The 16727-nt window shown below is 42.4% G+C and overlaps 1 protein-coding gene across 5 annotated transcripts; it reads left to right on the top strand.

The window, feature by feature from the left end:
* The first annotated feature begins 3309 nt into the window (after positions 1-3309).
* LOC111236866 (lethal(3)malignant brain tumor-like protein 4) lies at positions 3310-16343 on the top strand. Of its 5 annotated transcripts, none has more exons than XM_022765746.1 (18): positions 3310-3567; positions 5043-5092; positions 5666-5751; positions 6075-6179; positions 6253-6388; positions 6473-6564; positions 6716-6858; positions 7952-8028; positions 8129-8250; positions 8394-8504; positions 8588-8702; positions 8890-8989; positions 9720-9836; positions 10346-10426; positions 11154-11227; positions 12764-12927; positions 14658-14720; positions 14815-16343. In XM_022765746.1, exons 2-18 carry the CDS (start codon positions 5065-5067, stop codon positions 15190-15192), a joined length of 1992 nt encoding a protein of 663 aa, XP_022621467.1. In that variant the 5' UTR covers positions 3310-3567; positions 5043-5064; the 3' UTR covers positions 15193-16343. The 5 variants fall into 5 exon arrangements, with proteins under 5 accessions (XP_022621467.1, XP_022621469.1, XP_022621468.1 ...); XM_022765748.1 differs by having other exon boundaries at positions 3320-3367; positions 8129-8214; XM_022765747.1 differs by having other exon boundaries at positions 3320-3367; positions 12767-12927.
* Positions 16344-16727: the final 384 nt, after the last annotated feature.

Here is a 16727-nt window from a genome sequence, read left to right as displayed (position 1 = left end):
TACTGTATATAAACCACTTTATAAACTACAGTATTTAAACCACTGTAGGAACTACTGTATATAAATTACTGTATAAACTACATTATTTAAACCACTGTAGGAACTACTGTATAAACTACTGTATATAAACCACTGTATAAACTACTGTATATAAACTACTGTATATAAACCAATGTATGAACCACTGTATAAACCACTGTATATAAACTACTGTATAAACTACTGTATATAAACTACTGTATAAACCACTGTATAAACCACTGTATAAAAACTACTGTATATAAACCAATGTATGAACCACTGTATAAACTATTGTATAAACTGCTGTATATAAAGTACTGTATAAACTACTGTATATAAACCACTGTATAAACTACAGTATAAACTACATTATTTAAACCACTGTAGGAACTACTGTATAAACCACTGTATATAAACTACTGTATAAACTACTGTATATAAACTACTGTATAAACCACTGTATAAACCACTGTATAAAAACTACTGTATATAAACCAATGTATGAACCACTGTATAAACTATTGTATAAACTGCTGTATATAAAGTACTGTATAAACTACTGTATATAAACCACTGTATAAACTACAGTATAAACTACATTATTTAAACCACTGTAGGAACTACTGTATAAACTACTGTATATAAACCACTGTATAAACTACTGTATATAAACTACTGTATATAAACCAATGTATGAACCACTGTATATAAACCACTGTATATAAACACCTATATAAACCACTGTATATAAACTACTGTATAAACCACTGTATAAACTACTGTATAAACTGCTGTATATAAACTACTGTATAAACCACTGTATAAACCACTGTATAAACTACTGTATATAAAGTACTGTATAAACTACTGTATATAAACCACTGTATATAAACCAATGTATGAACCACTGTATAAACTGCTGTACATAAAGTACTGTATAAACTACTATATAAACCACTGTATAAAACTACTGTATAAAAACTAGCTCAGATGAAATATTGATGTGTGTGTGTGTGTCTTTCATAGACTCCTTTAGGGGACACATTTCAGACCAGTCAACTGTGGACAAAAGCTGACATTAGTCAAGGTCTCCAGGTAATATCCCCAAACCTGTGTGTGTATGTGTGTGTGTGCGTGCATGCGTGTGTTACAGTGTGTGTGGTAGGGGAACCTCGGTCTAATGCTTTTGGTTCTCAGGGGAGGGGAGTGGGGTGCGCAGACTAATGATAACTGCAGCTGTATGTCCATTAGGAGGAAATGGATGCTGTCATCCAATCAAAGCGTCAGGGATAAGTGTTTTCACTCAGGTCCTTAGACAGTAATCTGACCTGGTTATTCCTCCTGACGTTAAATCATCTGAGAAACACTCGGACCTCTGCAGCTTCATTTTATCTTATTGTTTAGTTTTCAGAGTTTAGTTCAAGAGAGGAAACTGAACAGAACAACAACAATAATAATATCAATAACAATGATAATAATAATAATAATCATAGATTTTTAAAAAGAAGTTGACTTAAAAACTTACAGTTAAAAATCAATTCACAAGTGAAAAAAACTGTCTGGATCCAGATCAGAGGATCACCAGACCTGGTCCAGAGACTTTGGACCGGGTCGTGTTGCAGGTCTGAGTCAGTCTGAATTCTGTTGCCTTCTTTGCCTCTTCTAATGCCTGTGTCTCTCGGTGGATGTGAACCTGGTCTGGATCTGTTGCTGAAACTGGTTTTTCTGGTCCACATCTTGGAATACTGGATTCAGACCAGATTTGGGTCCACTGTGTCTGCTCTTGTCACCCTGCCCCTCCAGTGTAGCAGTCCAGTGGTCCAGACCAGCTTGACTCATAGACTAGGTTTCTAGTTATCCAAAGTATGTGATGTGGTTTAAATCTGGTCTTCGCCAGGCAGCTTAGTCCTCATCTGTTGTTCTGATCCAGATCCATTAAACACAGCAGGTCATCAATCTAAACTCTGACCAGACTCTGACTATGTCCAGTCTTGGTCTGAGTCCTGGTCTGGTCGTTTTAACATGTTTTTGTTGAACAATCTAATTTCACTATCTTTCCTCGTCTTCTTATTGATCTTGTGTCAGTTTCTACCTCTCTCTACCACTCTCTCGTTCCCTTCAGTAGCATCAGTGCCATTGCAATCGATATCTCATCAATATGTTATCAATAAATTATCCATATGTTATCCATTTGGTCCCTATCAGTGTATGATTAGTGATCAATCAAGGCATAAAGACAAGAATCCAACTCACCCCTGATATGTCCGGCTGCTGATCCTCTCTGTGAGAAGACGAGGGGGAGGAGTTGTGAAGGGCCAGAGAGGGAGGGGGGAGGGAACATTCTGGTCCCCCAGTTTAGACCAGCAGCTGGAGAGCAGCTCAGACTGGGAGTGTTGAAGTTAACACTGACAACACTGACATCTTTGGTGAGCTTAGCTTAGCACAAAGACTGGGAGCAGAGGGAAACTGTTAGCTTAGCTTTGGCAGAAAGCTCATTATCATAGAAATTCTTCAGTTAACAGAAACAAAATAAGCATAAAAAAGAAGTAAACTGTATAAACACACTGATTATAAACAGGTTATATCTAATTAAAGTGCAAATTTTAATAATTAATTGATTAAATGATTGCATAAATTTCCACTTGGGGATAAATAAAGTATCTATCTATCTATCTATCTATCTATCTATCTATCTATCTATCTATCTATCTATCTATCTGATTTAATGATTAATGATTAGATGAAGGCAGTGGAGAATAAAGCAGCTTTTAGCACTTAGCTTTGTGCTAGCTCTAGTGTGTTTGTTTTATCCTTTTAAGACAGTGTGTGTTATTGATGAAGTTTTAGATTTAGATAATATTTCATATGTCGTTGTTGTTGTGTCTAAAATAAATCAGTGAAGAAGAGATTTCAGGTAACGTCTTGCTGCTGTCAGTCAGACCACACGGTGGTGCTGCAGGCCACTAGTCTCTATACTATAATACAGAGGTGTCTGATGTTTGTTAAAGGATGTTATTGGTCCACCTGTAAGTGACGTGTTGCACCTGTTCGGGCCATGTGACAGGTATCAAACACATGAAGCATTAAAGCAGTGAACAGGATTAAATCACATTTTAATGAAGGTTAAACGCATCCTAACACAGGAATTTGAACATTAATAAATGACCTCATTATAAACCTCAAAACTTTATTTAAAACAATAACTTTATTTATTTCACAAGCTGATTTTATTTACATGTTTATTTCCCCCCACCCCCGCCAGTCCTCTGGAGGCGCATGCGCAGTGACCTCTCAGCATTTCCGTGTAGTGGAGCTGTCAGCAGTCTGAGGCGGAACACCACACACGGTAAGTTTCTGTCTAAACTCTTAGTACCGGTACCGGATCCTCTTGTTTACCTCTGTCCGGGTCCCCGGCTCCTCTCAGCGGCTCTCCGCAGCAGCTGCAGCCGCTCTCAGGAGCTCAGAGTCCGGCGGAGAGCGCCGAGGATCACCGGCGGGTCTGAGCTGTTTGTTGTTTCCTGATTGAACCTGCGTCAATTCACACAGGTGCGGGCAGCGCAATTCCGCTCAGATCTTCACAATAAGAGTCTGGATCGAGTGCCAGATAGCTCATTTTGATTCATGTGCAACTTTAGTCTGAAGAGATTGTACAGACACACACACACACACGCACACACGCACAAACGCACACACACACACAAACACACACACTGAGTCCGAAAGATTTTTAATCCCAACCAACAAAACAACGCTTTTCTTTCATTGTAAAATCAGTTTTTAACAGATGTTGATTAGGATCCGACTGAACCCAGAGGTGGAGGAAGTATTGTAATTGTGCTGCAGTAAAAGTAGGCTACTAATAAACACTGTAAAATACTCTGGTACAAGTAAAAGTGCTGCTGTAATGTGAGAGAGTGAAGGACGACCTTGGTGTCACTTCTACATGACTTTAAGAAGTGAAGGAGATAAGGTGAAGTTCACAGTCAGAGCTGGTCAGACATGTTGTCAGACATATATATGTTATAGAAGTCAGGAGAGGAGGTGCTCTCTGAGGAGAGGAGTCTACAACATGTTCTGCTCTGATAGAACCACAGACCAGAACAGTCTGAACTGCAGGAAGGTGATGTCAGAGGAGCACAGTATAAGTCTGGGTGAGTTCAGATAGATGGTTCAGACCCAGCGTTGACTCTGAAGGCAGCACCAGGTGTAAACAGGTTGATGAGCAGCAGAGTTCAGATCATAATATCATTCAATTGCTGTTTTATATCAGGTTGTGATCAATGATCATTTTCATTATGGATTAATCTTCTGATCATTTTCTCCATGATTCATGAATTGAGTCTGAGAAACTGATCAGCTGATCAGTTTATAATGGTCAATAGTTGCAGTTCTACAAAGCAACAGTAACAATCAAATGACACATAGATGTGTACACAGTACACACTCGTTTTATTGCATGGACACTTTTAATACTTGAAGTATATTTTCCTCATTGTATTGAACATCTTCACAGTACTTTTACTGCAGTGGGGTGTCTGAGTACTTCTTCCATCTCTGTGGATCATCGTGACCTTTGACCCTTATTAGCAGCGTCCTCCTGGCACAATAAAAGAGAGACAGCTCAGTGATTTGATCCCAAACTTGCTGCAGGAAGACTTTTATTTTGAAGGTAGACTCATGTGGACTTCCTGTGTGTGTGTCTTTGTGTTGTAATGGAGTCGTTTCCTGCCATGATGAAGATGATGAAGAGTGTTTGTTTGTGTTTAACAGCTGTTCTGATGAGTACTGATGCAGTTATTGATTATTTGACATCAGATGATTGTTATTGATCAGTATTGATCAGTTATTTTATTGATCCAGTGGAAGAACTGATGTTGTTGTGATTATAAATGAGAAGATGAGTCACCACAGAGATTGTCTCAATGACCCCATTACAACAGATTGATCAGTGATTAGTTTTGAACAGATTGATGCGGCAGTGCCGCTGTACCTTCATGTTTGTTTATTTCCTGTCTCAACAGAAAAGAACCAAAGAAGAATAAGATGAAGAACAAAGTCAGCAGCACTCAAGGTAAGTGTCCCCGTCCCCCCACAGCCTGATGCTGCCTCCACCAGGCTTCAGTATTGTTCAGGTGATATCTGCTTTCATCCAGACCTGACTCTGAGACCTGAGACCAGACAGTTCAGCCATGGTCTCATCAGACCAGAATCTGGTTTCTCTCAGTCTCAGAGTCCTCTAGCTGTCCGTGAGGAGAGGCTCTGTCTGAATCCTCTGACATGAACCTGAACATGTTGATCTGGTTCAGTTTGCTTCCTGATGATGTCATCACTTCTGACCATAAAGCTCAAGAGAAACAGAGTCTGTAGAACACTGCATACAGGAAGTGATCACAGCTGATTACAGCTGATTCAGTCTCACTACATGTGAACTGATACAGGATATAAAATATAGACTGGAGTCTAGATCAGAAACATGAAACCTGCAGGTCTGTGATAGTCTTTGCGTGACCGAATGTAGGTCAGAACAGTGTAGTAACCGTGGTACCAACAGTGTGTGTGTGTGTGTGTGTGTGTGTGTGTGTGTGTGTGTGTGTGTGTGTGTGTGTGTGTGGCTGTGGCTGTGGCTGTGGCTGTGGCTGTTCAGTGAGTGTAAAGCGATGGTCCTGGTCCTGGCAGCAGTACCTGAATGAACAGAAAGCTGAAGCTGCTCCACTGACACTCTTTACACAGGTAACACACACACACTAGTTAAAAAAGGTATTTGTCCTGTGTAAAACTTTCAGACACTAAAAGTTTATTAACATACAATCATGAATATGAATCTGAACTGTCTCTCTCCGACCCGTCTCTCTCTCTCTGACATGTGTCTCTCTCTGATCTGTCTCTCTCTCACCTGTCTCTCTCTGTGACTTGTCTCTCTCTGACATGTCTCTCTCTCTGACCTGTCTCTCTCTCTCACCTGTCTCTGTCTCTAACATGTCTCTCTCTGACCTGTTTCTATCTCTGACCTGTCTCTCTCTCACCTGTCTCTCTCTCACCCTTCTGTCTCTCAGTCTCAGTCCTTTCCCAGTAGGAGAACTGCTTTTAAAGTTGGGATGAAGCTGGAAGGCGTCGACCCACTGCACCCCTCCATGTTCTGTGTGCTGACGGTTGCCGAGGTAACGCTCACACACACACAGGCACACATAACTGTCTGAGGTGGGTCAGAGGACTCACCTGTCCCTCTGTCAGGTGATCGGATATCGGCTGCGTCTCCATATTGATGGCTACTCAGAGTGCTATGACTTCTGGGTAAACGCTGACTCAGCAGACATCAGACCGGCAGGCTGGTGTAGAGACCACAACCACAAGCTCCACCCACCTAAAGGTGAGCACAAGTAGCCTGACACCCTCTCAGGTAATCACCTGACACAGATGACATCATTCTACCTGTCTGTCTCTCTCTTTAAAGGTCAAAGTGAGACACAGTTTGAATGGCAGCTCTACCTTCAGTCCACAGGCTCTCATGCGGCGCCTCCATCCCTGTTCACCTGTCGCACTACAGTCAGTATACACCTGCCTAACCTGTCTGTCTGCTCACCTGTCGCACTGCAGCCATTAAACACCTGTCTCACCTGTTGTCCGCTCACCTGTTGCACTGCAGTCAGTATACACCTGTTCCACCTGTCTGTCTCTCCGCCTGTTTGTCTCTCAGGGCTGTGGATTCAGGCTGGGGATGAAGATGGAGGCTGTCGACAAGAAGAACCCCGGACTTGTCTGCGTCGCCTCCGTCGCCGATGTCATCGAAGATCATTTCCTTGTTCACTTTGACAACTGGGACGACACGTACGACTACTGGTGAGACAGACAGGTCACAGACAGACAGGTGACAGATAAGCAGTACAAGGAGTAATATTAGCAGTATGAGGAGTAGTACCAATAGTAGTATCAGTAGTAGTATCAGGAGTAGTATCAGTAGTATCAATAGTCGTATCAGGAGTAGTGTCAGTAGTAGTATCAGGAGTGGTATCAGTAGTATCAATAGTAGTATCTGGAGTAGTATCAGTAGTAGTATCAGGAGTAGTATCAGGAGTAATATCACTACTGTCAGCAGTAGTATCAAGAGTAGTATCACTAGTATCAATAGTATCAATAGTAGTATCAGGAGTAATATCAGTTATATCAGTAGTATCATTAGTAGTATCATTAGTAGTATCAGGAGTAGTATCAGGAGTTGTATCAGTAGTAGTATCAGGAGTAGTATCAGGAGTAATATCAGTAATATCAGTAGTATCAGTAGTAGTATCAAGAGTAGTATCAGGAGTAATTTTACTAGTGTCAGTAGTAGTATCAGAAGTAGTATCAGTAGTATCAATAGTAGTATCAGGAGTAGTATCACTTGTATCAATAGTATCAATAGCAGTATCAGGAGTAGTATCAGTAGTATCAGTAGTAGTATATCGGCCATATGCTGTTAAACTGTTGTAAAATGTAAAGCGCTGCTCGTGATCATTTGTAAACTGATTCGTTCAGTTCAGCGTTCACTAAAAATATGAATCAGTGTTCAATGAACAACACTGGTAGTGTCAGTAGTATCGGTAGTGTAAGTAGTAGTAGCAGCCGATGTTTCTGTTTCAATCGGGAGTAGCAGCAGCACCAGCAGTACTATGAACAGCGGTAGAAGCAGTAGCAGTAGTAGTATCAGTATTAATTAGAGCAGCAGTGGCAGTATCAGTTGCTGTAATAGCAGTACTATCAGTATTATTAGTAATACTACAGTACAGTGTAGTATTTGCAGTAAATCATGTTGTGATGTTGAGCAGCAGGTGGAGCTGCTTTCACCGTATTTCTATCAATCTGGTTGACTCAATGTGATCAGATGTTTATTGATTAACTTGATGAACTGCTGCATGTCAGTATTGATGAACTGATGGTTGTATTTATTGATCAGGTGTGACAGCAGCAGTCCGTACATCCATCCTGTCGGCTGGTGTGAAGAACAGGGACGACCTCTGACCGCCCCCCAGGGTACACACAGTATTTATACAGACAGTATTTATTGTACACAGTATTTATACACGCAGTATTTAACCTGTAGTATTTTGGTAATCAGTACTTTGTTTTTCAGGTCATCCAAACCCAGAGAACTTCCTGTGGGAAGAATACCTGCAGGAAACCGGTTCCACTGCTGCTCCCAGTTCAGCCTTCACACTGGTGAGGAAACAAGGAGGTAGAAGAGGAGAGGAGGAGGTAGAGAAGGAAACGAGGTAGAGGAGGAGAGGAGGAGGTAGAGAAGGAGGTAGTTTAGGAAGGGTGTAACTGACAGCTGTCATGTCCAGTCAGAAGGCTGGATAAAATGATTAAGAATTGTCTTTGTGCCTCTGTCCAATCAGAGAGCTCCACATGGTTTCCAGGTGAACCACAGGCTGGAGGCTGTCGACAGGAGGAACCCTATGTTGATCCGCGTTGCCACAGTAACAGATACAGAAGACTACAGGGTGAAGGTATTGTCTACCTGCCCATCTACCTGTCTCTATGTAATAGTCTTTATGCCTGTGTGATGTCATAAAGGTGTCTGTACCTGCAGGTTCATTATGACGGCTGGTCACAGCAGTTTGACGTCTGGTGTGACAGCGACCTCTGTGACCTTCATCCTGTCGGCTGGTGTCAACGCACAGGACACCCACTGGAACCTCCCCCAGGTCAGACAAACAGGTCAGAGAGAGACAGGTTGGACAGACAGGTCAGAGAGAGAGAGGGACACATCGGACAGACAGGTCAGAGAGACAGGTTAGAGACAGACAGGTCAGAGAGAGACAGACAGCTATACTGTAGAAGTATCACTAATTATCTTAACTTTGTTTATCATTTTCCTTGTGTGTGAGACAGGTTCCTCCCCCCTCTCCTCTCCCTCTCAGGGTGTATGTCCCACTCCAGGCTGCAGAGGAGTCGGACACATCAAAGGAGCCAAATACACCGGACACCACAGGTACACACACCTGTCTCATACAGACCAATTTGATAAATTTACCTGCTGAGTCTTGTTTTCCTGTCTGATGAGTCAAGCTTTATATCTGCTGAGTCATGTCTCTGTTTCTTTCTGCTGAGTCATCACTGTTTCTTTCTGCTGGCTCATGTCTTCTTTCTGCTGAGTCGTGTCTGTTTTTTTTCTGCTGAGTCATGTCTCTGTTTCTTTCTGAGTCATGTCTTATTTCTGCTGAGTCATGTTTTCTTTCTGTTGAGTCATATCTTCTTCCTGCTGAGTCGTGTCTGTTTTTTCTGCTGAGTCATGTTTTCTTTCTGCTGAGTCATGTCTTAATTCTGCTGAGTCATGTCTCTGTTCCTTTCTGCTGAGTCATGTCTTAATTCTGCTGAGTCATGTCTCTATTTCTTTCTGCTGAGTCATGTCTTAATTCTGCTGAGTCATGTCTCTATTTCTTTCTGCTGAGTCATGTCTTAATTCTGCTGAGTCATGTCTTTATTTCTTTCTAGTGAGTCATGTCTTTCTGTTGAGTCATATCTTTCTGCTGAGTCATGTCTTAATTCTGCTGAGTCATATCGCTGTTTCTTTCTGCTGAGTTATGTCTCTATTTCTTTCTACTCAGTCATGTCTTTCTGTTGAGTCATGTCTCTGTTTCTTTCTCGTCTTCACTAGTGTTTTGTGTTTTTCAAATCTCTCTCTCCTTGTCTCTTTATCTCCTTCTGTGTCTCTCGTCCAGTGCCTTTGGCTGTCCATACTCGGATATTAATATGCGTAAGGAGGTGGTGCTCCCTGATAGGCTAGGAGGAGAGAGAGTGGTCACCCTCGTACCTGTCACCGTGCATCAGTCAGACAGGTAAAGACAGACAGGTGGAAAGAAGGTTTCACACTTGTCTTTTTAAATTACTTTCTTAACATTTATCAGTTTATTATTTATGAACACAGACTCAGTATATTTTATATTGCTGGTTGTTTTCATCATCTGTCTGTCAACCTGTCTATCTCTACCCATCCACCTGTCTGTGTCTCACTAACTCTACCTGTCTGTCTCTGACTAACTCTATCTGTCTATCTCTACCCATCAACTTGTCAGTCTCTCACTAACTCTACCTGTCTGTCTCTCACTAACTCTACCTGTCAGTGTCTCACTAACTCTACCTGTCTATCTCTACCCATCCACCTGTCTGTCTCACTAACTCTACCTGTCAGTCTCTCACTAACTCTACCTATCTGTCTCTCACTAACTCTACCTGTCCGTCTCTCACTAACTCTACTTGTCTGTCTCTACCTAACTCTACCTGTCTGTCTGTGACTAACACTACCTGTCTGTCTCTCACTAACTCTACCTGTCTGTCTGCTGAACAGGAGAGGTATTCAGCTGAAGACGGAGCCGAGAGACGAGACTCTGCTGCTTCCACTGGGGAAGAGAAGAAGACTGACAGACAGGTGAGACATACAGACATACAGACAGACATACAGACAGACAGACAGACAGACAGACAGACAGACAGACAGACAGTTATAAATACCTGTTGAGTGTCTATGGGTGAAGAAGCTCTATGATTGGCTTGTTGCTCTTTAACTCTGATTAGGTGTCAGACTGTTCAAAGTTAAAACTCTCGACCATCAAACATGGTCTTCCTCACTACAACCTCTGTAGGTTTGAATCAGTACAGTCGGATCCGTCTCTCTCTCTGCCTGTCTGTCTCTCAGCTGACAGATTTTCAGAATAAAGTACAGGATGATGTGAAGTGTGTGTGGGTGTTTTTTGAGAGTAGATTATCTCTGGATGTTATATAAAACTGGATTATATAACACACACACATGAACACACGCACACACACACACACACACACACACACACACACACACACACACACACACACACACAAACAGGCCGATGTGTGTTGATAGTGTCATAAAAACAGGCATGTTGGTGGGAACATTTGACTCAAATCACAGTGCTGTTGAATGCTGCTGGAAGAAGAAGAAACATCAGATTGACCGACAGCAGCTTAGACAGACAGACAGACAGACAGACAGACAGACAGACAGACAGACAGACAGACAGACAGACAGACAGACAGACTAGATTAGACTAGACTAGACTAGTTTCCATGTGTAAATGTCTGACCTCACTTTTCCTCCTCCTCTCTTTTGGCTCCACCCCCAGACTGTCTCAGCCAACCAAATTCCTCTGTGTGAAACAGGAAGAGGAGGAGCTTCACCTGAGACCCCTGGGACCAGGTACAGTGTGCTACCTGATGGTTTCCATAGAAGCAGGTTCATGATGTCAGAGTGAACACACCTGATGTTTGTTGAGCTCAGCAGCCACTTATATTCATCACCATGATCGTCACTGTCATAAACACCTTGATCATAAACACCTGCATCATAAACACATGTATCATGAACACCTGCATCATAAACATATGTATCATAAACACCTTGATCATAAACACCTGCATCATAAACACATGTATCATGAACACCTGCATCATAAACATATGTATCATAAACACCTTGATCATAAACACCTGCATCATAAACACATGTATCATGAACACCTGCATCATAAACATATGTATCATAAACACCTGCACCATAACCATCTGGATCATAAACACCTGCATCATAAACATATGTATAATAAACACCTGGATCATAAACACCTGCACCATAACCATATGGATCATAAACACCTCCATCATAAACACCTGCACCATAAACACCTGGATCATAAACACTGGCATTGTAAACACTGGCATTGTAAACACCTGCATCATAAACACTAGCATCATAAACACCTGGATCATAAACAACAGCATCATAAACACCTGGATCATAAACACCTGCATCATAAACACCTGGATCATAAACACCGGCATCATAAACACCTGCACCATAAACACCTGGATCATAAACAACGACATCATAAACACCTGCACCATAAACACTGGCATTGTAAACACCTGGATCATAAACAACGGCATCATAAACATGTGCATCATAAACACCGGCATCATAAACACCTGCATCATAAACACCGGCAGCATAAACACCTGAATCATGAACACCTGGATCATAAACACCTGCATCATAAACACCTGGATCATAAACACTGGCATTGTAAACACTGGCATTATAAACACCTGCATCATAAACACCAGCATCATAAACACCTGGATCATAAACAGTCACTCAGTCACTTATCTGCCATCACATATCCTGAGCTTGGATTCAGCTTCAGCGTTAACCAGAGCTTTCGAGTGATGGGTTAAAGTGAGCAGAGGCCTTTAAATGGTCACTTACATGAAAACACAGCCTGTGTAAATTCTGCTGCACCACTGTCTCTCTCAGCCTCCTCCCTCTCCAGCCTCAGTGTGTTTCCATAGAAACAGCAGGCAGATGAAGTGGCTGTTTCCATGGAAACAGCTCACTATGGTAACAGCCGTGTTGGTTGTGCTCTCTGTGCTTTATAGTCTAAGGGACTGCAGGCTGTCAGCTCCTCCTGTTTCTGATCACGTGACGCCTGTCTCACTGCTCAGTTGGGTGAGACAGGTCAGTCTACAGACAGGTCTGAAAACAGAGTGTGTCTGAACCTGTTCTGAACCAGGACTGGACCAGGACTGGACCACAGTCCTCCACCGAGTCCTGGTATCGGTGTGTCTACACTGAGATCAGATCCAGCTCAGACCCTCTCTGTATGATAATGTCTTCTGTCTCTAACCTGTCTCTCTCTGACGTGTCTGTTTCTCTTTAACCTGCCTGTATTTCCGGCAGCAGAGTCCAGTCTGCAGGCTGCCCTCCACCAGTCTGTCTTCCTGTCGGCAATGTCAGCGCAGCCCGGCCGAGACCTGTCGCTCTGCTGGGAGCAACACCGCAAACTGCTGCCAGGGGTCGCAGGGGTCCACGCCGAGACCGTCCAACACTGGAGTGTCCAACAGGTCAGTACGATAGGTCAGAGAGAGAGAGAGAGAGAGGGACAGGTCAGTACGACAAGTCAGAGAGAGAGAGACAGGTCAGAGAGAGAGAGAGAGAGAGAGAGAGAGAGAGAGAGAGAGGTCAGTACCACAGGTTAGAGAGAGAGAGAGAGACAGATCAGTACGACAAGTCAGAGAGAGAGAGACAGGTCAGAGAGAGAGAGAGAGAGAGAGACAGGTCAGTACCACAGGATAGAGATAGAGACAGGTCAGAGAGAGAGAGAGAGAAAGAGAGAGAGACAGGTCAGTACCACAGGATAGAGATAGAGACAGGTCAGAGAGAGAGAGAGAGAGAGAGAGCAGTACAACAGGTCAAAGAGAAAGAGACAAGTCAGAGAGAGAGACAGGTCAGTACGACAGGTCAGAGAGAGAGAGAGAGACAGGTCAGTACGATAGGTCAGAGAGAGAGAGAGAGGGACAGGTCAGTACAACAGGTCAAAAACAAAGAGACAAGTCAGAGAGAGAGAGACAGGTCAGTACGATAGGTCAGAGAGAGAGACAGGTCAGAGAGAGAGAGAGGGACAGGTCAGTACAACAGGTCAAAAAGAAAGAGACAAGTCAGAGAGAGGGACAGGTCAATACGATAAGTCAGAGAGAGAGACAGAGGTCAGAGAGAGAGAGGGACAGGTCAGTACCAAAGGTTAGAGAGAGAGACAGATCAGTACGACAGGTCAAAGAGAAAGAGACAAGTCAGAGATAGACAAGTCAGTATGGCAGGTCAGAGAGAGAGAGAGACAGGTCAGTACCACAGGTTAGAGATAGACAGGTTAGAGAGAGACAGATCAGTACGACAAGTCAGAGAGAGTGAGAGAGAGAGTGAGACAGACAGGTCAGTACCACAGGATAGAGATAGAGACAGGTCAGAGAGAGAGAGAGAGAGAGACAGGTCAGTACCACAGGTTAGAGATAGACAGGTTAGAGAGAGACAGATCAGTACGACAGGTCAAAGAGAAAGAGACAAGTCAGAGAGAGAGAGAGAGATAGGTCAGTACGACAGGTCAGAGAGAGAGAGACAGGTCAGTACCACAGGTTAGAGAGAAAGAGACAGGTCAGAGAGAGGTAGAGACAGAGAGAGAGAGAGGTCAGTACCACAGGTTAGAGAGAGAGACAGGTCAGAGAGAGATAGAGACAGCTCAGTACCACAGTTTAGAGAGAGAGAGAGACATGTCAGTACGACAGGTCAGAGAGTGAGAGAGACAGGTCAGAGAGAGAGAAAGGCCAGTACCACAGGTCAGAGAGAGAGAGAAACGGGTCAGAGAGAGAGACACAGATCAGAGAGAGAAAGAGAGAGACGAGTCAGAGAGAGAGACGGATCAGAGACTAGAGTCTAGTTTCAGGAGGTGATAACAGGATTGTCTCATAAATCTGTTGATGATGATTCTGTGATGTTGTAGACATGGTGGTCATGTTGGTCCATCTTGTCGGCTCCTTGTCAACATCTCATCAACGTCTCATCAACATCTGTTTCATCTTGTTAACATCTTGTCAATGTCTCGTCAACTTCTCTTCAACATCTCCTCAACATCTCCTCAATGTGTCCTCAATGTTTGTTTCATCTCATTAACATCTCGTCAGTGTCTCGTCAACTTCTCATCAATGTCTCGTCAACGCCTCGTCTTGTTGATAAATATATTTTGTCACACTGTCTCTACCTCTGACCTTTCTCTATCTCTGACCTGTCTGTCTCTCTGCAGGTATCAGATTTCATTGAGTCTCTCCCCGGATGTGAGGAACAGGCGAAGCAGTTCAGAGATGAGGTGAGATGACCAATCAGCTGCTGTAGATTTGATGACATCACATTGAACCTGCTGTGATCTGATTGGTTTTTGTTTCTGTCTGCCTGCCTTTTAGCAAATTGATGGGCGAGCCCTCCTCCTTCTCACCCAGCGGGACATTGTGAGGATTATGTCAATCAAACTTGGTCCTGCCCTCAAGATTTACAACTCCATCCTGATGTTCAAACATGCCGAGGACAGTAGCCAATCAGACGCTGAGAATAGGAGCCAATTACATTCTGAGGACAGTAACCAATCACACACTGAGGACAGGAACAAATCAAACCTTGAGGACAGGAGCAAATCGCACGGTGAGGACACACGCCAATCACACGATGAGGACAGGAGCCAATCACACACTGAGGACAGGAGCCAATCACACGATGAGGATGGGAACCAATCACATGCTGAGGACAGGCATGAGTCACATGCCACTGACACCTGCAGCTCATGACTGAGACAATCCAGAAACACCTACTTGTAAACTCCACCCCCATGTCAGAAGCCCCTCCCCCAATCTAAGGGAATGTTTTCCATCCAATCATTAATCAAATTTAACTTTATGATGTCACAACAATGATCTCAGGTGTGTTTCTGTCTGCATGTAGAAGTCAGTCGTGATGTTCATCATGGAAAAAACTGAGAACTCCTGAGCTGATGAGCTGATGTTTTTCTGTGTTTGTCTTTCTTCAGATGTATTTTTATAAACTTCTTTATATTCACAAGTGACTCTTAATTCCTGTCAATAAAACGACACAAGTACATTAATAAAATGTCAGTGAAAGCAGGACGCATGGACAGATCCACATTCACCAAAGATTCTGCTTGTAATTATGAAAAATTCATAACTGCAAGAGAAGATTTTGTCAAATCAAAGAAGAATATTTCTTCTCATGATGTGAAAACACTGATAACATTTTGTAATTTCACCATTATGAAAAAGATCTTTGATTTCAAGATTTTCTAACCACTACAAACAAGAAAATTATGAGACATTCTATAACTGTGATGAAAAGTTTTAAAATGACATATTAAAAAAAAAAAGTAACAGTCTATTAATTTCCATAAAAAGTGTCAATTAAAAGCACACGAATATTTATACATAAAACATATAAGTGTCATGAATTCAGATGTGATAATTTCTCTTTGGTGAATATTCTGTGACTATCAAAGTTTGATTTTGTTTTTATGAATTTCTGTGAAATTACCACAGGATGACATCACACTGTGGCTCCGCCCCCACTGCAGTCTTTGAGGATTTAATATTTCAGACCTGTCAGGTGAACTCCCCTTCAGGTTTTAACCATAAACAGTGACGTGATAAGTCCCGCCCCTTCTGCTGTGGTTGTACATTAGTTTTATATTTATAATTTTATTCTTGTGTTCTGAAGAGTATCTATTGTTATCTACTGTATCTATAAAAGTCTATTTTAAAGTTAAATCAAAAATCTATATTTGTAGTTTACTCAGACAGTCTGACAGGAATTGGACACCTCCTCCTCTGGGATGTCACTGCAAGGGGCGGGGCATATGTTTCCCTCAGGTTTCCACGGTAACAGCTGATGAATTTAAGCCTCCAGATTGTTTTAATGTTTTCAACAACCTGCTGATATTTATATTTGCTTCTGTCAGTGTTTGATGAGATCAATAAAGTTTCTGATCTGATCAGTTATTGGTTCTTTTGTTAACCAGGTGAGTCACACAGGCCTTAATTGATTGACTGATTCCAATAGTTATTTAACATTAGTTATATAACATTTCACAATAATCAACAATCAGCAGTGGTTGAAACCACAAACACAACACCAACCCCCCCACTCCCACTACACACACACACACCGGCAAACAAAACCAAGTTTGAATATTTGAATATATTTTGATTTCCATTTAAACAATAATTAATAATAGTAATTAATAATACAGTGTATTTGCACCCAGTTGAAAAGTCTGTTCACCTGTTTACACCTGTGTGAAAATCCCACAGCTCCA

The sequence above is a fragment of the Seriola dumerili genome, unplaced genomic scaffold (genome assembly GCF_002260705.1).
Source record: "Seriola dumerili isolate Sdu_G_001 unplaced genomic scaffold, Sdu_1.0 BDQW01000741.1, whole genome shotgun sequence".
Classification (NCBI taxonomy): domain Eukaryota; kingdom Metazoa; phylum Chordata; class Actinopteri; order Carangiformes; family Carangidae; genus Seriola; species Seriola dumerili.
This window is presented reverse-complemented; position numbering and strand designations above follow the sequence as displayed.